This window comes from Rhinatrema bivittatum, chromosome 6 (assembly GCF_901001135.1).
Source record: "Rhinatrema bivittatum chromosome 6, aRhiBiv1.1, whole genome shotgun sequence".
Classification (NCBI taxonomy): domain Eukaryota; kingdom Metazoa; phylum Chordata; class Amphibia; order Gymnophiona; family Rhinatrematidae; genus Rhinatrema; species Rhinatrema bivittatum.
In genome coordinates this window covers 93,801,987-93,821,252 of record NC_042620.1, presented here as the reverse complement: position 1 = coordinate 93,821,252, position 19,266 = coordinate 93,801,987, and the positions used below count along the sequence as shown (strand labels likewise).

Below are 19,266 nucleotides of genomic sequence, written 5' to 3'. Positions count from 1 at the left end.
AAGGCTAAGGCTAAGTCAGGTTTAAAGATGGGAAGTTGCAAGACTACTTTAGTTAAGGAAAGAACCTTAATAGTCCCAAAAACGTGCAAATTTTAATGCCTGTTAGCCTGAATAAAAACATATGAACACCCAGAAAACCCCATGCCTTAAGAGCCATTGAGGGACATTTTTTAGCTATTGCATAGCCGGCAATGTTAGCCTGATAAACTTATCTGGACAAATCGGCTGTGATATTAGGGATATGCAAAAAGCACAACAAATAAGTGAAATTCATTTTATTTGTGGATCCCAAAACAAATCAAGGGCCCCCTGAATGAAACAAACTTTATTTGTTGCATTTGTTTTAAGTGAATGCATCGGGCCTAGACCTGAAACCTCAGCTTCACCTAGTGTATAGACCTAGTGCTGAAGCCAGGGACACATCTAGGACATAGGCCAAGGACCAAAGCAGAGGCTGTGGCCTAGGCCCGAGCACGACACTGGAGTCTCTGCCCAGGCCCAGGCTGAGGCCAGGGCCTTGGCCGAGAATTGAGAAACCCCCCCCCCCCCTCTACACACACACACAAACAATAATTTACCTGATCTGTCCAGTATCCACAGAAGTGGACAGGCCAGGTCCCGATGCCTGTGCCTCGACCCGGACTCAGGCTTCACACCAGGCCTGGCCCAGAGGCAGGGTCTCAATGCCTGGGCTTCAGCATAGGCTGGATCCTGGGCTACGTCCCAATGCCGCAGCCCAGCCCAGAGGTCAGGTTGTGACATTGGGGTCTCGACCTGGACACAGGTCCGATGCGGGGCTTGGCCCAGAGGCCAGGTCCCAAAGCCTGGGTCTCAGCCTAGGCCAGATGACATTGCCCAGCCTGGAGGCAAGGTCCTGATGCCAGAGCCTCGATCTGGGCCTAGGCTCAACACCAGGACCTGGTCTGGAGCCTGGGCTTAGGCCTGACACTGCGGCCCGGAGGCTGGATACCAATGCTGGGGCCTTAACCCGGACTCAGGCCCAAAACTGGGTCCCAATGCCTGGGCCTTGGCCTAAGGTCAGACCCAGAGCCCAGAGCCCAGACCTCAGAGCAGCTCCAATGATATACTTTTCTTTCTTTTCTTCTTCAACTAATGCATTCACCCTAGCTGATAGCACCATTTTGATATACGGCATTGTACGAGCATTGCCATACATCAAAATAGTGCTAACCGCTGGGGTGAATGCACTGGAGTTAAAGTAGACAGTGTCAGTTGAAGATGAAAAGAAGAAATGAAAGGACATCAGAGCAGCTCTGAGGCCTAGGATTCAGGCCTGGGCCAAACCTAGGCCGAGGCCCATGTGTTGGGACCCAGTCTCCAGGCTAGGCCGCGGCATCAGACATGGATTTAGGCCAAGCCACAGCATCAGGACCCAACTTCTGGGCCAGATCCCAGCCTCAGGCCTAGGTCCGGGCTGAGGTCACAGTGTTGGGACCTGGCCTCCGACCTGGGCCCCTGCATCGAGCATGGGTATGGGTCGAGGCCCCAGTGTTGGGATCCAGCCTCTGGGCTGGGCTGTAGTATCAGCAATGGCCCTGGGTTCTAGACTAGGCCAAGACTCAGGCATTGAGACCCAGCCTCCAGGCCAGGCCCTGTCATCAGGTCTGGGTCTGGACTGAGGCCCTGGCACCAGGATCTGGCTTTCAGGCTGGGTTAACAGCATCACGCCTGGGCTCATTCAATGGCCTAGGCAGAGGTCCAGGAATCAGGACCTGGCCTCCCGGCTGGGCCTCAGAATCGGGTTTGGGTGAGGGTCAAGGCCCTGGCATTGGAACCCATTGACTGAGCCAGGCCATGGTGTCAAGCCTGGGACCAAGCTCCAGCCTAGGCTGAGGCCCAGGCATCAGGACCCAAGCCTCTGGGCTGGCCACCAGCTTCAGATCTGGGTCCAGGCCAAGGCCTGGCTTCTGGGCTTGCCTGCAGCTTCAAACCTTGGCCTGAGCCCTGACTAGGCTGAGGTCCAGGTCTTGGGACCTGGCATCTGGACTGGGCCCCAGCAACAGGTCTGGGTCTGGTTAAAGGCCCCAGCAATGGAACCCAGCTTCTTGGCCCGGCCACAGGCCTGGGTCTGGGCTCTGGCCAAGGCCGAGGTCCAGGCATCAGGACCTGACCTCCAGGCTGGGTTCCTGCATCAGATCTGGGTATGGGCTGAGGCTCCAGCATCAGGATCTAGGACATGGTTTCGAGCATGGGCCAGACTCTGGCTTAGGCCAAAGCATTGGCTTTGCATAGGCCAAGAGCGAGGTCGCAGTGACCTACTGCATCCTTGGTCTACACAAGTCAAAGACTTTGGCCTGATCCTAGGCCTCACTGATGGATTCCCACTGGACCATGTAAGTGAGGGCCGGGGGCATCCTGGCCCCAGCATTTTTCCAGATGGGTGGGAGCGAGGGAGGGCTCAGAAGCCTTGGGATGCCATGTTTTCATTTTTTCGTCTCTTTCTTTAGGGGAGGGAGGATTAATGTTTAATTTATTTTTTTCACGCAAATGAAACTAATTAAACATTGCATGAACCAAAATTCATAGTAAGAGACCCCAAAAAACAAACTGAAAACCAAAAACAAATATTTTTTTCCTGTGCTCCCCTGTGGGCTATTCAGTGGTATGGGTGCACCACTGAATATACCCAGCTATATCAAATTAGCCAGATAACTTTATCTGGATAATTTTAGGACTGTACTCCAGCAGTGAAGGGTTGGTGTGGTGGGCGGAGGAAGTAAATCAGGGTGAGGGGTTTGGGAGGGGGGCAGTAAACCAGGGTGAGTGAGTAAAACATGTAACTGAGGGATTCATGGGGGAATCCAGGTGAGTGAGGGGATCGGGTGGGATATGAAGAGAAAGAGGGAGAATGATCAAGGGTGGAGGTGGGGAGTGAGGGAACTGGGAATGGGAGGGAAATGAACTGGAATAAGTGAAGGGTTCTTGTGATGGGGCAAGGGAGTGAACCAGGTTGAATGAAGCATTTGGGAGGGAGGAGTATCCCTAAGTGAGTGAGGGGTTCATGGGGGAGACCAGGGTGAATGAGGTGGTCATGAGGAGCGGGAGGGAACCAGGGTGAGTGAGGGTATCGGGTGGAGAATGTGAAAGATGAAGAGAGAGACAGAATCAAAGGGACTTTGAAAGGGTGATGTTGAAAGAAGGGATGGGGGTGTGATTCTATTACAAGACATTTCAATTACTCATTTCTTACTCTTCAAAGTATTTCCATGTCCTTGGATGGGCTTTTACTACTAGTAGTTGGATAATGCTGCTCTGCCCTGAAGCACCCTCAGTATAAACAGATAAGTTTTTAGCCAAGTAAAAGTTTATACAGCTATGTCAGAGGTGGTGAAACTTGCAGGATTTTTAAATCCTGTGGTTTATCTGACTAACTCCTAGATTCATCAAAAAGCTATAATGGTGCTTTGTATAGGTAGTATCACATGGATGAGTGAGAGAGAGAGAAAAAGCCTATGTATAAGACCTTCATAGTGGTCAAGTATTTATATGCCTATAGGAGGACCAGCTAATAGCTCGAGGTGAGATGTTGGTGGTGGTTTAGGGACCAGTTTTACATGCAGAGTAAGATGTAAACAGCACAGTACACCTCGGTAAAGATTTTATGTCATTTGGAGTGAAGAAAGTCTCACAAAGATGATACATCTACTATGTTCTCTCACCTTAGCTTGATGGATTCTATAACAGGGTACTATCAAGCTAGGGAGAGATAACATATAAAGTACCATCTCCTATTAGCCTCATTTCCACACCCTCCCATCACCTCCCCTCCCACCACTTCCCTCAGAATAATAATCAGTCCTTTACTATCCCCCCCCTTATAGTTTGATATCAATCTTATGTATCAACCAATATCTCTCTACATCATTTCCCCAAGATTTCTTGCTACAATGTTCCCTGTTATGTTTTCTATTTTATGTAATCAGTAATCAGTTATAATTTCAGTTAACAGTTATGAAAAAGTCCCTATCCCCCCCATACTATTTATTATAATGTTCTTCAGTTTTGGGCTCTGTTAATTGTAATAATCTGTTACAGTGTGCTGTTACAGTGTGCTGTAACAGCACACTGTAACAGCACTGTAAACCATTAAGAACATAAGAACATAAGAAAATGCCATACTGGGTCAGACCAAGGGTCCATCAAGCCCAGCATCCTGTTTCCAACAGTGGCCAATCCAGGCCATAAGAACCTGGCAAGTACCCAAAAACTAAGTCTATTCCATGTTACCATTGCTAATGGCAGTGGCTATTCTCTAAGTGAACTTAATAGCAGGTAATGGACTTCTCCTCCAAGAACTTATCCAATCCTTTTTTAAACACAGCTGTACTAACTGCACTAACCACATCCTCTGGCAACAAATTCCAGAGTTTAATTGTGTGTTGAGTAAAAAACAACTTTCTCCGATTAGTTTTAAATGTGCCCCATGCTAACTTCATGGAATGCCCCCTAGTCTTTCTACTATCCGAAAGAGTAAATAACCGATTCACATCTACCCGTTCTAGACCTCTCATGATTTTAAACACCTCTATCATATCCCCCCTCAGTCGTCTCTTCTCCAAGCTGAAAAGTCCTAACCTCTTTAGTCTTTCCTCATAGGGGAGTTGTTCCATTCCCCTTATCATTTTGATAGCCCTTCTCTGTACCTTCTCCATCGCAATTATATCTTTTTTGAGACGCAGCGACCAGAATTGTACACAGTATTCAAGGTGCGGTCTCACCATGGAGCGATACAGAGGCATTATGACATTTTCCATTTTATTCACCATTCCCTTTCTAATAATTCCCAACATTCTGTTTGCTTTTTTGACTGCCGCAGCACACTGTACCGACAATTTCAATATGTTATCCACTATGACACCTAGATCTCTTTCTTGGGTTGTAGCACCTAATATGGAACCCAACATTGTGTAATTATAGCATGGCTTATTTTTCCCTATATGCATCACCTTGCACTTATCCACATTAAATTTCATCTGCCATTTGATTGCCCAATTTTCCAGTCTCACAAGGTCTTCCTGCAATTTATCACAATCTGCTTGTGATTTAACTACTCTGAACAATTTTGTGTCATCTGCAAATTTGATTATCTCACTCATCGTATTTCTTTCCAGATCATTTATAAATATATGTTTGTTATAATGTTTTCAATTTTTAGCTCTGTTATATGTAATAAGTTGTTACATCTGTAAACTGTTGTGAAGGCTTGTTCCAAACAACGGTATATAAAACCTGATAAATAAATAAATAGACATAGTACAAAATTTCATCTTTGTGAGACTTTCCTCAGTCCAAATGATGGCAAATCTTCACCAAGGTGTATTGTGTTGTTCTTACGTCTTGCTCCGCATGAAAAACTGGCCCCTAAATCCTAAACCACTAGCAACACCAAATCTTGAGCTATTAGCTGGCCCTCTTATAAGCATATAAATAGTTGCATACTGTGAAGGCCTGCCTAGAGGCTCTCTCTCTCTCTCTCCCTCTCCTCCCCCACCCCCACCACGCCAATCTCCCAAGTCCAGAAATGTCTGAAATTGATTTGTTTATTTATTTATTTTAAAGGTTTTTTATACCGGTATTCGTGGGTACATCATATCGGTTTACAGAGAACTTAACAGAAATACATAGAACAGGGAGGGGGAAACAGGGGAGCAACAGAGAAACCAGGGGGTGGGGGGGGGGGGGAGAACAAATAAGCGAACCTTATGAATTAGTAGCAGGATACTAGGAGGTAGCTAAAATACCAGAGATATGAGTACAATATAACACAAGATAAACTTTAAATGCATGGGGATATGTACAATATACCAGGAAAAGGGAAACGTAAATGGAGAATTAAAAAGAGTAAGAGAGGTCCTATGAAAAGTATATGAGGTGAACTGAGCAGTTCACGGGGATTATAATGGCTTGCTGGAGCACAAAAGATTACAGTACAATATAATACAAGATAAAGTTTAAAATGCATGGGGATATGTACACGATGTGGGGTCCAGGGAATATAAATGGAGATAAAAAGAGTAAGGTAAGTACTAGAAGAAGTTCAGGTAGTGTAGTACTTGGAGAAGTTTGGGGGGGTGTGCTGGGCAGTACACAGGGATTAACGGGCCAGAGGATAAGGGGGGGGTAGGAAACCAGGGGCGGGGGGAAGGGGAAAAGGAGGGGGAAGGAAGGGAGGGGGAAGGAAGGGAGGGAGGGGGAATGCTATTCAAAAAATTTAGCACAAATTGCGTTATGGCCATTTTGCTCATATCGCACAGCTGAATTCCAGAAAAAAAGGGGTAGTTATTTCCGGTGTTAAAACTGTGCAATAGCATGCATTATGCTATCTCACAGTGCAATATTGTCTTTCATTTTCATAAATCCCAACCAAACTCCTCCCTAATCCCACCCCTTCCCAAAATTTGCATTCACACCATGTGATAGTGCTATTATTGCATGTGTTATTGCGTTAACGCGTTATTGCGTGCGTTAACGCCATAACACATTTTGATGAATGACCCTGTAAGTCTGATACTTAATCAGACAAATATAAATATTGACACCTTTGTTTTTACAAAATACTTAGTTTTCATTTAACTAATTTTATTTTCTGTTAAGAATTGTTCAATTGCTGGTAGAGGGGAATTGTAGCATATGTCATGATAGCAGAATGTTTGCATTTCACAGTTCCTTTAATATTTCCATATTAATTAAACCTTAAGCTAAAAACCATTTTCACAATATTTCTTGTGTTTTCTACTATTCAAATGTTACCTGAACAGGATATAAAGTTGGAGATAAGGCCATCATATCAGCTTTGCTATAACATTCCTAATATTGTACTGCACTTGACTTTTATTATACAGAGTACCTATTGAAATGTTTGCTTTTCTGAAACTCTTTTTCTTTACAACAGCACACCAACTTCTTTGGTTTATTGATTTCTGAAATGGCAAAAAATAAAAAATAAATATTGTCCTTTCTTAGAGACAAGTTTCTAATTGTGTATTTGATAGACATCACTTCTGCAAGAAAGTGGGATCATGAAAAATCAGCACTATATGAAGACGCGTCCAATCAGTCCACATTAAATCAAGCCACATGGGCTATCTGTGAAGCAGAAAGTGACTTCACATACGGAGAAGTAGAGCACAGACTTGATTTACTCCAGGAACAACTCAACAGGTAACAATACCCACATAAAACTAGACCATTTGAACACTGACTGCAAAGTTCATGACTAGCCTCCAAATACCCCTTGCCCCAATTATATTGTTCTCCGTGAAGAGTTGATGTAGGACTGTCGGCTTGCTTCATTGTTTCAAGGCAGGTTTATCCACACTTGGTTTTACCCCACTGTATACACGGACAACTTGTCTTACTTTTCTTAGGAAGATAAGCAAATCAGAACTTTAAGTCCATGCAAGCAATGGAATAAAACCAGGACTGGGCCATGCTGTCCTGAAAAGAGAACTAGTTGGCAACCCTAAGTTCATGCCAGTCAAGATGAGCATCCTTTTCATTTTCTTACAACATAAATTTGGAAAGCATTAATCAATAATTCACATTGGCAGAACAACAATATGATGGTCACCAATCACTAAAAAGCAAGTCAAAATGTTGTATTAGTCAGGTAAAATGGTATTTGATTTGCTGGAATTCCTTTCCAATTAGTGAATATGATTGATACAACACAATGGGGCGGATTTTAAAAGGGTTATGCGCATAAGCCCCGGGACGCGCGTATGTCCTGGGGTTTGCAAAAAGGGGCGGGGAATGGGCGGAGCCTGAGCCTCCAAGCACAGCAGCCATTTGCTGCTGTGCCCGGGATCGCAGACTGGCCATTGGCCGGCGCGCGTAACTTCTTCAACAAAGGTAAGGGGAGGTTCTAGTTAGGGCTGGGGGGCGGGTTAGGTAGGGGAAGGGAGGGAAAGGTTTTAAAATCTGCCCCAATATGTAACTGAGTTTTGTATAACACTACTGATCCACTTGTTCTGTTTTTCATGGTCTACTCTTTTTCCATTTACGATTCGGCATGATCAAAATTGCACATTTATTTTACAATATGGGATTATTTCTACTATGCATTTTTTGCTGTTTCTATTTATGGATTTATATCATTGTATATAATTAAAAATGGATCTTTTGTTCAGCCTAGCAGTTTCCTCCTGCTCCTTTGAGTTTCCAGCTCAGCTTGAACTGGCTTCTATTAGTCTATGGTTCCATGAACCCTCATTCGCAACTACCCAGAATTTTTCCCCTGCCCTCCTTTCTCCATCCAACCAAACCATTGCAGTGGTATTCCTTGGGTAGGAACCAGGAATGCCTGGACTTAAGCTTCTGGCTCCCTCCAGAACCCAGAAGCTTAAGTCCAGGCACCATTGAGCGATGGCTGAAATCTTCTGCGAAATAAGTCTAAAACACTGGATAAACAATACAATTAAAGATGGCTATTTCAAATTAAATGTTCTGAAAAGATTAAAGCCACTTTTATATAAACAAGATTTTAGAACAGTTTTACAAGCCCTCATCTTTTCAAAGACAGACTACTGCAACACTCTGTTACTAGGATTACCTGCTACTTCAATCAGACCACTCCAACTTCTCCAGAACTCAGCAGCCAGAATCCTAACCAACATCAGAAGAACAGAACATATTACACTGATCCTGAAGGATTTACACTAGTTACCAATTACCTACCGCATGCTATTTAAAGCACTGTCCTTGATTCACAAAACTCTCTATAATGACAAAATGGAATGGTTAACTGCATCACTACACTTTCACACTCCATAGAGGTCCACCAGGTTGGCAAACAATGGATCCTTACCGGTGCCTTCCCCTAAATCTGCACATTTGAATACAGTATGAGAGAGAGCACTTTCCATCGCCGGTCCATTATTATGGAACTCTTTGCTGCAAGATCTATGACTTGAGCCAGATATTAAAGCTTTTAAGAGAGCACTAAAAACATGGCTATTTCAGCAAGCCTTTCCATAGTCTTTAAATTTATTTTAAAATTCTTATTTTACTGCTAATTTTAGTTTTTTTTTATAATTTTAAGATGTGTTAAAATTTTATTTTAATGAATTTATGTATTTTATTTTACTGATTGATTTTAAATGCTTTAAATAAGGCATTTATAATTAAGCTGTACACCGATGTGATATTTGTTTTGGACGTTGGTATAAAAAAAAACAATAAATAAATAAATACTGTATCCCCAACCCCAACCAGTCCAGGGAGCAGAATCTAGGCCCAAGGATTGAACCTGGGTCTTCTACATGCACTATTGATAAGCCACAAAATCTGCCCATATTTATATTTTTATTTGTGGGGCAGAGTCCTGATTTCTTGCAGTTTTATTCAATTAGAGAAAAGTAGTCCATGTCCTCAGTTGAATCCCATCTAATTATACCCACCTTTGAGACTTTGATATGTACAGAAACATTTCTACTTACCAACAAATCTTGAGTTTTTAATAAGGAAATTGCTTTCTTGTTGTCATTGCTGGGTACCATTTTCAGCTGGCAATATCTGTATTTCCCCCTAATATTTTGTTTTTAGTGGATTGATCAAAGTTATAGAGAACTCTCTCATGCTATCTTAAAATGATGATCAGCCTGAGCATCAATTTAGGTTTTCAGAATATAGTAATGCTCAAACATTTTGGGAAGGATTTAGATTCCCATCCACTCCACTAGCTGTTTTTCTTATGTAGTCTCTCAATAGGCCTCATTTCTTGCAGCTACACTCAATTAAATTTGCTTCTATCTCAATTTATCCCACTTAGAATCCACCTGGTTTGTGTCTCCCAATCATGACCTCACTGTTTTAATTCAAAGCCTCTGTTTTTTGTCCGTTTCTCTTTCCTGTCTGTTTAAACTAGTTTGCAAGTTCCAAGGAGCAGGGTCTGTCTCATATGTGTCTCTAGAGTTCTGTGTACACCTGGTAGTTCTTTACAAAATGACAGTTATTATAATGATGAAATTTATATACTAAGTTACTTCTTTGTTAGTATATTGTTTATAGTCTGCTTTGATTCTTCAGAATCTTAAGACATTTTCAAAACAGTGATTATCACAATTTTTAATAACTTCCATTTTTTTTGTATTAGAAATGATTGGCTTGGACAAAGGAGGCAGAAGGAGAAAAATTGTAAGATAAGCCATAGAAAGCCTCACTGCTCCCTCTCCTGTCTATTCTTATTATAACATTTTTAGCACTTCATTTTAATGAAGACAAAATTTTCTTTCTGAATAGGTTGCACATCTTGCAGAGCACTAGATAAATATATTATACATTAATAAACATGTGGCAAATCATATACCTGGCTGCTTTAGTCAAGTTCATTTTTACATTACTTCCAGACTGGAATCACAAATGACTGCCGACATTCAAGCCATCCTCCAGTTACTGCAGAGGCAATCAGCACTGGTTCCACCTGCCTACAGCTTGGTAACTGCAGGTACAGAATATCAAAGGCTGACTATGAGACAAAAGCAAAGTGTTACGCCGGTGGCTTCTATTAAAACAGACAGAAGCTTCAGTCCATCATCACAGGCAAGTACATGTTACAAATCATGACTGGGAATATGACTTTATTAACACTAAGCATTTTTCTCTTAGACACACAATGGGGATCACCATTTAGTACAACTGGACATAGGTATCACAATGAATATGCATAGTTGTGACCTTTGAAGATTTCTCTCATTTACTGAGCATCAATCCCACCAACGTGAGTGGAAATTGTTGCACTTGGAGGTGGACCCTTGTCCTGGAGCAGTGTGGAACAGCTCCCTGGTAGGGGCCAGGAAGCACCTGCCCCCAGGGGGCAGAGCACAGGAGGAGACAGAGGCTAGGATGAGCTTCACCACTGGAAGCCTGCGGTCCCACCGGGTGGAGCCCGTAGGGACCCAGGCCACTTGGACTTATGTGGGCCTCGCAGGGTCTCCCAGAGAGGTAGTAGAGAGGCATGCCCACGAGCAGCAAGGGAGCGCGGTCGGTCACTAGGCTGTAGGCCTGGAGGATCTGGGAAGGCCAGTACAGCATAGGCGATGACAAGGCAAGGGACAAAGCCAGAATCAAGAGACGTGGTCAGTGGCAGCCGGGATCAGGTTCCGTGGATCAATCCGTGGAGTGTCAGCCAAGGCAGAGGTCAGATACCAGGAGTCAGTCCGAGAGTAGTCAACAAAGCAGGGGTCAGGTTCCAGAGGTCAGATGAGGTCACAAGGCAGGCAGAGGTCAAGATCCAGGCAGTGAGCAGAATGGTCAATGGAGCTGGCCGAGGTCAGTTCCAGAGAGACAGTCCGAAGGTATTACCTGGGGGAGACAGGACAGACAGACGCTGGAACAGAAGGAGGCTGGAACAGTAGGAAGCTGGAACAGTAGAACGTTGGAACAAGACTGGAACAAGACTGTAAACGTGGAGGCAAACTAGTACACATACAGTGCCGACCCGATTGCCAAGGCAAGGAAGTGCAGGCAGGAACTTCCTTATGTAGCACGTTCAATCAGGGCACGCCACGGAGCTAGGACCCGCCCCTGGCCCTACAAGAGGCCGGGCACTCTGCGAGCGCATGCGTAGGGGTGTGACCAACGCCACCGAGGACGCTGAACTCTGGCGTGAGGCCTGGTGCACAGTGGAAGGCCCGGCAACCGCCGCCGCAGGACACTGAGGCCTTGAGGAGCTCACAGCTGCTGCTGCTGGGGAGGCCGCCCCGTGACCTGCAGAGGAGCTAGCGAGGTGAGCAGGCCCATGCACGGGCCGGGCGCAGATGGGGCGCACAACAGAAATGCTGTAAACAAAAAATAGATACTGACAAGCATATGCAAGGAACGCACAAAAAAAATACAACACATTGCCATTTGATTGGTAAAAAAAGATTATCTCCAAACAACTCAAAACAGCAAAGAATAACTCAGGTAAACTATTACAATTAATGAAGAAACTCTCCAGACTTCACTCTATAGCACCTAGTGCCACCAGACAGGGCCCATAAGCAGAGGAATTTGACAAATTCTTTGATTAAAAAATGTAAGCTGTCCACTTCTGCTTTTCCACCACTCCTCCCCCAATAGGCTTATTTATTATTATTATTTATTTAAGGCTTTTATATACCGACTTTCTTGATACAGATCAAATCAACTCGGTTTACATCGAACTAAGCAGAATTATAAAACAACATTTCAACAAGTGACATATTAAGGGAGCATAAAAGTTACATTATAACAAGGTAGCCTTAACTGGGAGAAGGAAAAAAAAAAAAAAAAAAAGAGGGGGAGAACGAAAGATAAATTACTATATACAATAAGTTACTATATACAATGGAGTATGGGAGGGAGGCAGGGGCCTCATAAGTACCTAAGACACTCCTCTACTAACCCCAGCCAGATCTATTCAACTTCCTCCAGACTGCATCCCAGGAAGATCTCCCATAAGGAGATAGAGAAGATTCTCCACAAGATCAATCAGTCCCCTTCCCTGTAGAACCCATATCTCTTAAATTCGTCTGAGACAAGAACCAGCCTCCTAACTAACCACAACAATCAACACTATGTTAACCTATGGCTGACTACATGTCACACTTAAAAAGGCTGCAATCAAATATATTGAAGAAACCATGCACCAACCTCAGAATAGTTGATCACTATTGCCCAGTCTGCAAGCTAGCTGAAAAAATAATCTATATTCAACTCCTAGACTTCCTAAAGGATGTCAGCATATTCCACCCTTACCAATCTGTCTTCAGATAAGGTCAAGGAATTGAACATATCCTGTTAGCCTTAATCAACATCATCCATCTACATGATGACCAAGGTGGCAACTCCTTCCTGGTCCTATACTAGACCTTTCCACCACATTTGACACTGTTGACTATTCCTGCTACGACATTTGAGAGATGCTTGTATTGAAGTCTCTGCTCTTGAATGATTCAAATCATTTCTGACCAGGCAATCAGTCCATTTCTTGGCCCAATAAAACATCCACACCTAGGGATCTCACCTGTGAAGTGTCCTAGGATTCATTGATTCCCCCAAACCATTTCAACATTTAATTTGCCCAATCGGCAATCTCATCCAATCATTCAACATCAAATATCAATTATTTGCTAATGATATCAGAGGAAGATTTGATAGTCACATATTTTAGCCCATTCAATCATTACAGTTATGAGTATTTATCTGCTGCATAGACTTTGTACCTTTACCATTTCTGTTTAGTTTTGTTGTAAGTTGCCATGAAAGAGAGAGCCATATCAACAATGAAATAAAATTAAATAACTAAAAACATTTCTGTAAGATACCCTTCATCTGTGCATATATGTATAAATTCATCCATCTGTACTGCATGTAATGTAGCTCTAATATTTTTCAGAATTACTATTAATGTTCAAATTTGAGTATGCTACAGATTGTGATATCTTTTACTGGAGCAAAAGATGATGCTATTAAATAATACAGATGTGCAAAATTATTTTGTTGAATCAATAAAAGATGGTATCACTGACAAAGTATTCATTTTTCACTGGAGACCAATACAGTAACAAAGATTTTGATAAGATTTTTCAGACAGCTCAGAAAGAGAAAAAAAGAATATAGTTTTTACTTTAATGAAAAAGCACAGAACATTTGCTCGAGCAATAAGCTTCAGTCTCTAGCAGATGTTATCTGACAGTACAAGTCCACTGGAGATTGAATCTGACATCTGATTTCAAAGCCTGAATCAACTGGAGCATTTTCTAATATGTAAGCACAGAAGGTATTTCTGCCTTCTAATAACAATTCGGTCCAAGGCAGAAGGCTCTACTGCCACATAAATGCCTTTGCCAGGGCTATAACTAGGGGTGTTTAAGAAGTACAGCTGCTCAGAGTGCCAAGCCCCTTGGAGGTGGAAAAATGCTTGAAATGTAGGTATGAGCTGGCAGTGGATGATAAGCCAGAAGGAGTGCCACTCTCCTTCTGTCAATCAAGTTGAAAGGGGAGACAGGAAAAGAAAAGTAGGGATCAGAGTGAAGAGTGAAAGAAGTGGGGAGCAGGATGGGGGTGGTGTGGGTGTGGGTGTGAGCAGGGAGAAGGTATGATAAATACACTTGCCTGCCCTGAGGGCTAGAATGTCTAGTTATAGCTCTGGCCATTTCTGAATTAGTTTATACCCTCGCTATCTTCTCAGTGCATCTAACCTTCATCATAGACTGGTATTTGGCATTAGTGTCCACTGTCACAGGCTCTGCAGCTTAATTACTAAATGGAAGGTTCATGGTAATCAGTCATCTGCAAGTTCTGTCTGATAGTAGCAGACTGCTGCAATTTGAGAGAATAATTATTAATTAGTTATTTTAAATTTCCATTTTCTCTTTTTGGCAAAAGAGCTTTCTTGCTAGAATAATTGCCTTTGACTCTGTTAGTTCCCTTTTCTTTTGGCTCAGGACAGCTAACTTCAGTCATGCATACTTATCTCAAGGTACAGCCTTAAGGAGACTATCACTTTCAAATGTGTAGCAGTAAAGAAATGTCCATGCAAAATGTAAAACTTTCTTCTGCATCTGTCCTTCCCCTCAGAATCCCGAATTTCTGGACTTTGAAAAATCAAAAGTGAAATCCAAAGAATCTCTCTCAAGTGGCGTGCAGCTTAACACCACATCTGAAGACAACTTGACTTCATTTCTAGAGCAAGAACATGGTGTTGCTTCAGAGTTTCAGCCTCAGCATTGTAAAACTTACCTTAATCCAAGTAGACACCCTTCCCTGCCAGATTCTTCTATAAGTACTATAGGAATCTTGAGCCTTCACAGGCATGTTTCTGATCCTGGACTTCCTGGGAAATAATCCTTTTATAATATAACTTCAAATAAAATGTAAGTGCTTTTAATGGCTGTTTTTCTCTTTATATCTATATCCTCTATACTTGACTCAGGGCCTACAAGGGTACTATTATATGCAAAAGTACTGTATATTTTCTTAAATATGAAGCTTCTAATTAAGGCTGAACAGTTAGATTGTAAATATATTTAAGAAATATGAGTCTGATTTATGAAGGGCTTGTTTTCCCATTCCATTAGCACCGAATGGGAGAAAACTCTTTACTAATCAGATTCACTAAGTTTAAAATACAAAAACTGCCAGCATCACAAGGCACTTTATTTTTTTTTTTTTTTTTTAACACATGCATGTTGTGAGATCACATTTCATGTTGCATGAGAATTATCATGAACATGCTTTCAACAAAATTGTATTTTATTGTACATAACACTTTCAAAGCAAGTAGGCATGGGTCATACTTTGTCAATCAGATATTTGTTCCGATTAGGAGTTTTATAACTGCATTTATTCCCCTATATAGAGTTGTATATAGCCAGCTAAAAACTGAGTAATCATTTGGCTGCTCAGGAATAGAATTAGGGAGATACTTCTTATACAGAACTTGAAATATAGGGAGAATAATCTCTTGAAGATAAAGCAAAGTATGTCAGCATTTGCTACTTTGTGCAATTAAAAAAAGTCATTGAATTATTTATATTCCCTGAAATGTAGATTAAATATCAGTTCAAATATCTTTTTTTTTTCTTCTTCTCTCTTTTGGTTCTCATCATGGTTGAAACAAATACTTATTCATCATAATAATGCACTCATGTTTCAGTCTGTTACCCAAATTAAACTGAATGCAATAAATATAATTTTCACACATCATAAATGACTCTGCTCCTCTTTGTATGTTAAACTGCTGACATTTATAGTTCAAATATTTTACCAGTTATGACATAACAATTGTTTTCAGTGTTTCAATGTACCTATTTGCTCCATAGAACGAAACAAAAAAAATAGTACACATATACAGTACACAATCTAACAGATCTATTCTTGCGATCTCATTGTAAAATCATTAAACTTTGGTTTTGATCAAAATTGACCACCACCTAATCTAATTTAATCTCATCTAACTGAAGTTAAGGCCTCTAAGAAGTATAGAGGTCAATATTCAAAGTCATTTAGAAGGGTAAATCACAAGCTATCCATCTAGATGGCTAGTTTTGAATTATTTCCTTTGCTTATCCAGATAAAAATTATGTGTATGTATAGTGGCACAAGACATGTAAATTTAATTGCCGTTCAGGTAGGCAGTTTTCATCAGAGACCACATTTCCACATAGGGCAACTTTCAAAAGCCAATTCTATTTATGAGCTCACACTGGAAGACACTTTATAAATATCCAATTACACATCATTGGGAAAAAAAGAAAAATTGGTGATAGACTAATGTTTGATTGCAATCATCTACCCTAATGCTTCTCAATCCAGTTACCAAAGCATGAAAAGCATTATTCACCATTCTTTCTTTTCTAAGGGGGTCATTTTTCAAAGTGATTGCATGTGAAAAGGGACTTTTCGCGTGCGATCACTAAAAAGGGGCGGTGTCAAGACCAGAACAGGAGGAGTCGGGGCGGCACCGGGGCGGATGCCGCGAAGACATGGTGGACAGCGAAAAAAAGGTAAGAACCCTTTTCGCTGCCTATTTCGCGCCCAATAGCACCACCTTTTATGATGGCGCTATTGGGTGTGAAAGCCGGCAGTGATCGCACCACAGAGGTGCGATCGCTGCCGGCTTTCGCAGGCCCGCCCCCCGCTTCGCCCCCCCCCCCCCCCCCCGCCCCCCTGTACCGCACAATTCATGATGCCACAGTGTCTTAGAAAATCTAGGCCTAAAAATCCCTATTTGAAAAATATCATAACCCCCCCTCCCGACATGCACACACAGGGGCCTAAGCAATCAAACTTGCACTAAATAATGTTTAGCATGAGTGCTAGTAAAAATGTAATGTGAACAGTACATTTAACATAGTATGCAATGAGATTTTCTAATTGAGCATAATATTGTTGCCACACTAACATGACCATGACAACCAAAAAACTAAGCTGTGCATGCTAATGCCATGCTCAAAATCCCCCATCTAATCAGCCCCTGATCCACAATAAAGAATGATTGGACACCACAAGAATCATAAGCACTCTCCTGCTCCCATAATCCTACAACAAATATATGGCCCTCTCCTCTATGCAATGATATAACCCCTTGGGGCAAACCCTACACAAAAAATGTCACTTTGCAGAACAACACCCCCCCCCCCCCTTCCTATCTTCCTCCTCCCCTCCACACACAATGAAATAAAATCCCTTCTAGGTCTACCCATGACCCCCACCATCTCTCTGGAATAGTTACTTACCATTCCAGAGGTGACCCTTCTTCACTGATAGGAGAGACTGCAAAGCCCTCCTGCCAGCACAGCTGCACTTCATGCTATAGCATGCAGCACTACACTTGATACACTGTGAAGCATCACTAAACAGCATCATTCATGGTAGGCAGCTGTGCCAGTGGCAGAGTTCGGCAATCTCTCCTGCTAGTGAAAAAGTGGCACCACTGAAAGTTAAATGACCAAACCAGGGCAGGGCGAAGGGTGGTAGGATGTCATAGGTTTCCCCAGAAGAGGATTGTATCATTGTGGAGGGGAGGGGAGGAGAACAGAAGGAAAATTGTTCCAAAGAGTTATTATAATGTGCAGGGAGAAGAATTGTTCCATCGGTGTGAGAGAGAATGTGCCTCATAGGGGACTTTGCCTTTGTTGTGGAGGAGTGAGCCTGGAAAGGAGTATGATAAACATTCTTTGCTTTGGGGGATGCAGGGGGAAAGATTTGAGGAAAAGGAAATCCTCCCTTCTAACTAACCTTTCACTTTGGCTTGATTGGCATGGAGGAAGGGACTTTTAGCCTTACTGTGCACATAAAAAATGTAACACCTGGTGCAAGGCAATTTTTACATTTTCAGGCTGAAAACAGAGAGAGCAGCAAACATACCATGATAATTCCCATAGGCCAGGTAAAGACTAATTTGCATATTATGCTCCTCATTTATATGTGAGGTTGTGTTAACTCCAGGAAACCTTCTTAACATCATAAGAGAGCATCTTAACCTTCATGTTAAGACCTTATTGCATAGCACACTACTTTTAGCATGCACAAAAGATCCTTAAAATGCATGTTAACCATTATTGCATAGCCTTTTCAATTTATTTGTAGTTACTTTATCTCTTTGAGACACTCATTTAAATACTTATAAAAACTAATAAGATGTATCTTTTGGAAGCTCCAAGGTAAAATACTGCAGACTTTGGAAATGCATATATTTAAGTACTTCTACCATGTTTATAAACAAGCATATCAATAGTGCTCTAATTTTGTGCCTGTGCCTATTCCCAAGAAACCGTAATGGAAGTTACAGAAAATTATCTGTTTTATAGCTCCCATATCCAAATCAAATTGCTTTAATACATTTTACAAAAAGGCACTTCTGGACTGTGTTGGCTATAGGGTTTTCACTTGTGTTTCAAGATTTTAAAAGCCTCATTGGTTAAATGGGTTGTATGCAGCATGTTAGGATTTCTTCAAAATCATAAAGGAGATCAAGAGATTATGATTTGCCTGCGATTTTGCATACAAGGAATTTGCATATAAGGTTATCATATTTTGGGTTTCTGACAAATATATTTAGGAGGCTGATTTATATTATTTGTTGCTATGCATTTCAGTGATATTTGCAGGATGATGCCAGATTGGTCAGTTATATATTAGATATGCAAATAAAATGCTTTTGACTTTTTAATAAACAGAACTAAATGTTTTAATGTTTTTCTGTTTAGAAATTCATTAGTTCTATTTTCACTTAAGTGAGCCAAGTATCTGCTTAAATGTTAGCATTTTATCATATTCTTTAGAATAACAAGACCATTTCTTAGATTTAAAAAACCTCTAGATCTAATTAGTAGCTAATTTTAAAAGTATGTTGGGTAAGAATCTTCATTATTATAGAAACAACCCAAGTAGTAGCATGTATAATAAAATACAATATAAATCACGACTTGCTACATGAGGAAACTCATTGAGTAACAAGTGACTGTCATACAAAGCCACTATTCAATATATGGCTGTCGTGAAGATGAACCCTATGAACTTTAGGGCTTTTTAAATCATTAGGTCACTAGTGGTGATTTAAATGATTCTTGTAAAGCTTTCGTTATAAAGTGTCAGTCGCACTTATCTATAAAAGTCCACTAATCTTCTGTTGATCAAGCTGACATCGCAGCTCTACGGCTCCTTCTTCAGGGTGACTTGGCATGAATGGGTGTGGACATTATTGTGGACTGATCTGTGCGAGAGAAAATCAAAGAGTCCTTGAGTCTTGTGAACGCAATTTACTATAGTGGCTAGCAT

General features: G+C 41.7%; 1 protein-coding gene across 2 annotated transcripts in view; it reads left to right on the top strand.

Annotated features, from left to right (window-relative positions):
* KCNH7 (potassium voltage-gated channel subfamily H member 7) overlaps nucleotides 1–15,658 on the top strand; it is a 324,631-nt gene extending 308,973 nt beyond the window's left edge. For both annotated transcript variants that reach the window (XM_029605617.1, XM_029605618.1), the window contains 3 exons: nucleotides 7,014–7,182; nucleotides 10,368–10,560; nucleotides 14,563–15,658. In XM_029605617.1, the coding sequence (XP_029461477.1) occupies nucleotides 7,014–7,182; nucleotides 10,368–10,560; nucleotides 14,563–14,829 (629 nt within the window). In that variant the 3' untranslated portion in view covers nucleotides 14,830–15,658. The remainder of the gene's footprint in view (nucleotides 1–7,013; nucleotides 7,183–10,367; nucleotides 10,561–14,562) is intronic.
* The last annotated feature ends 3,608 nt before the right edge of the window (nucleotides 15,659–19,266 follow it).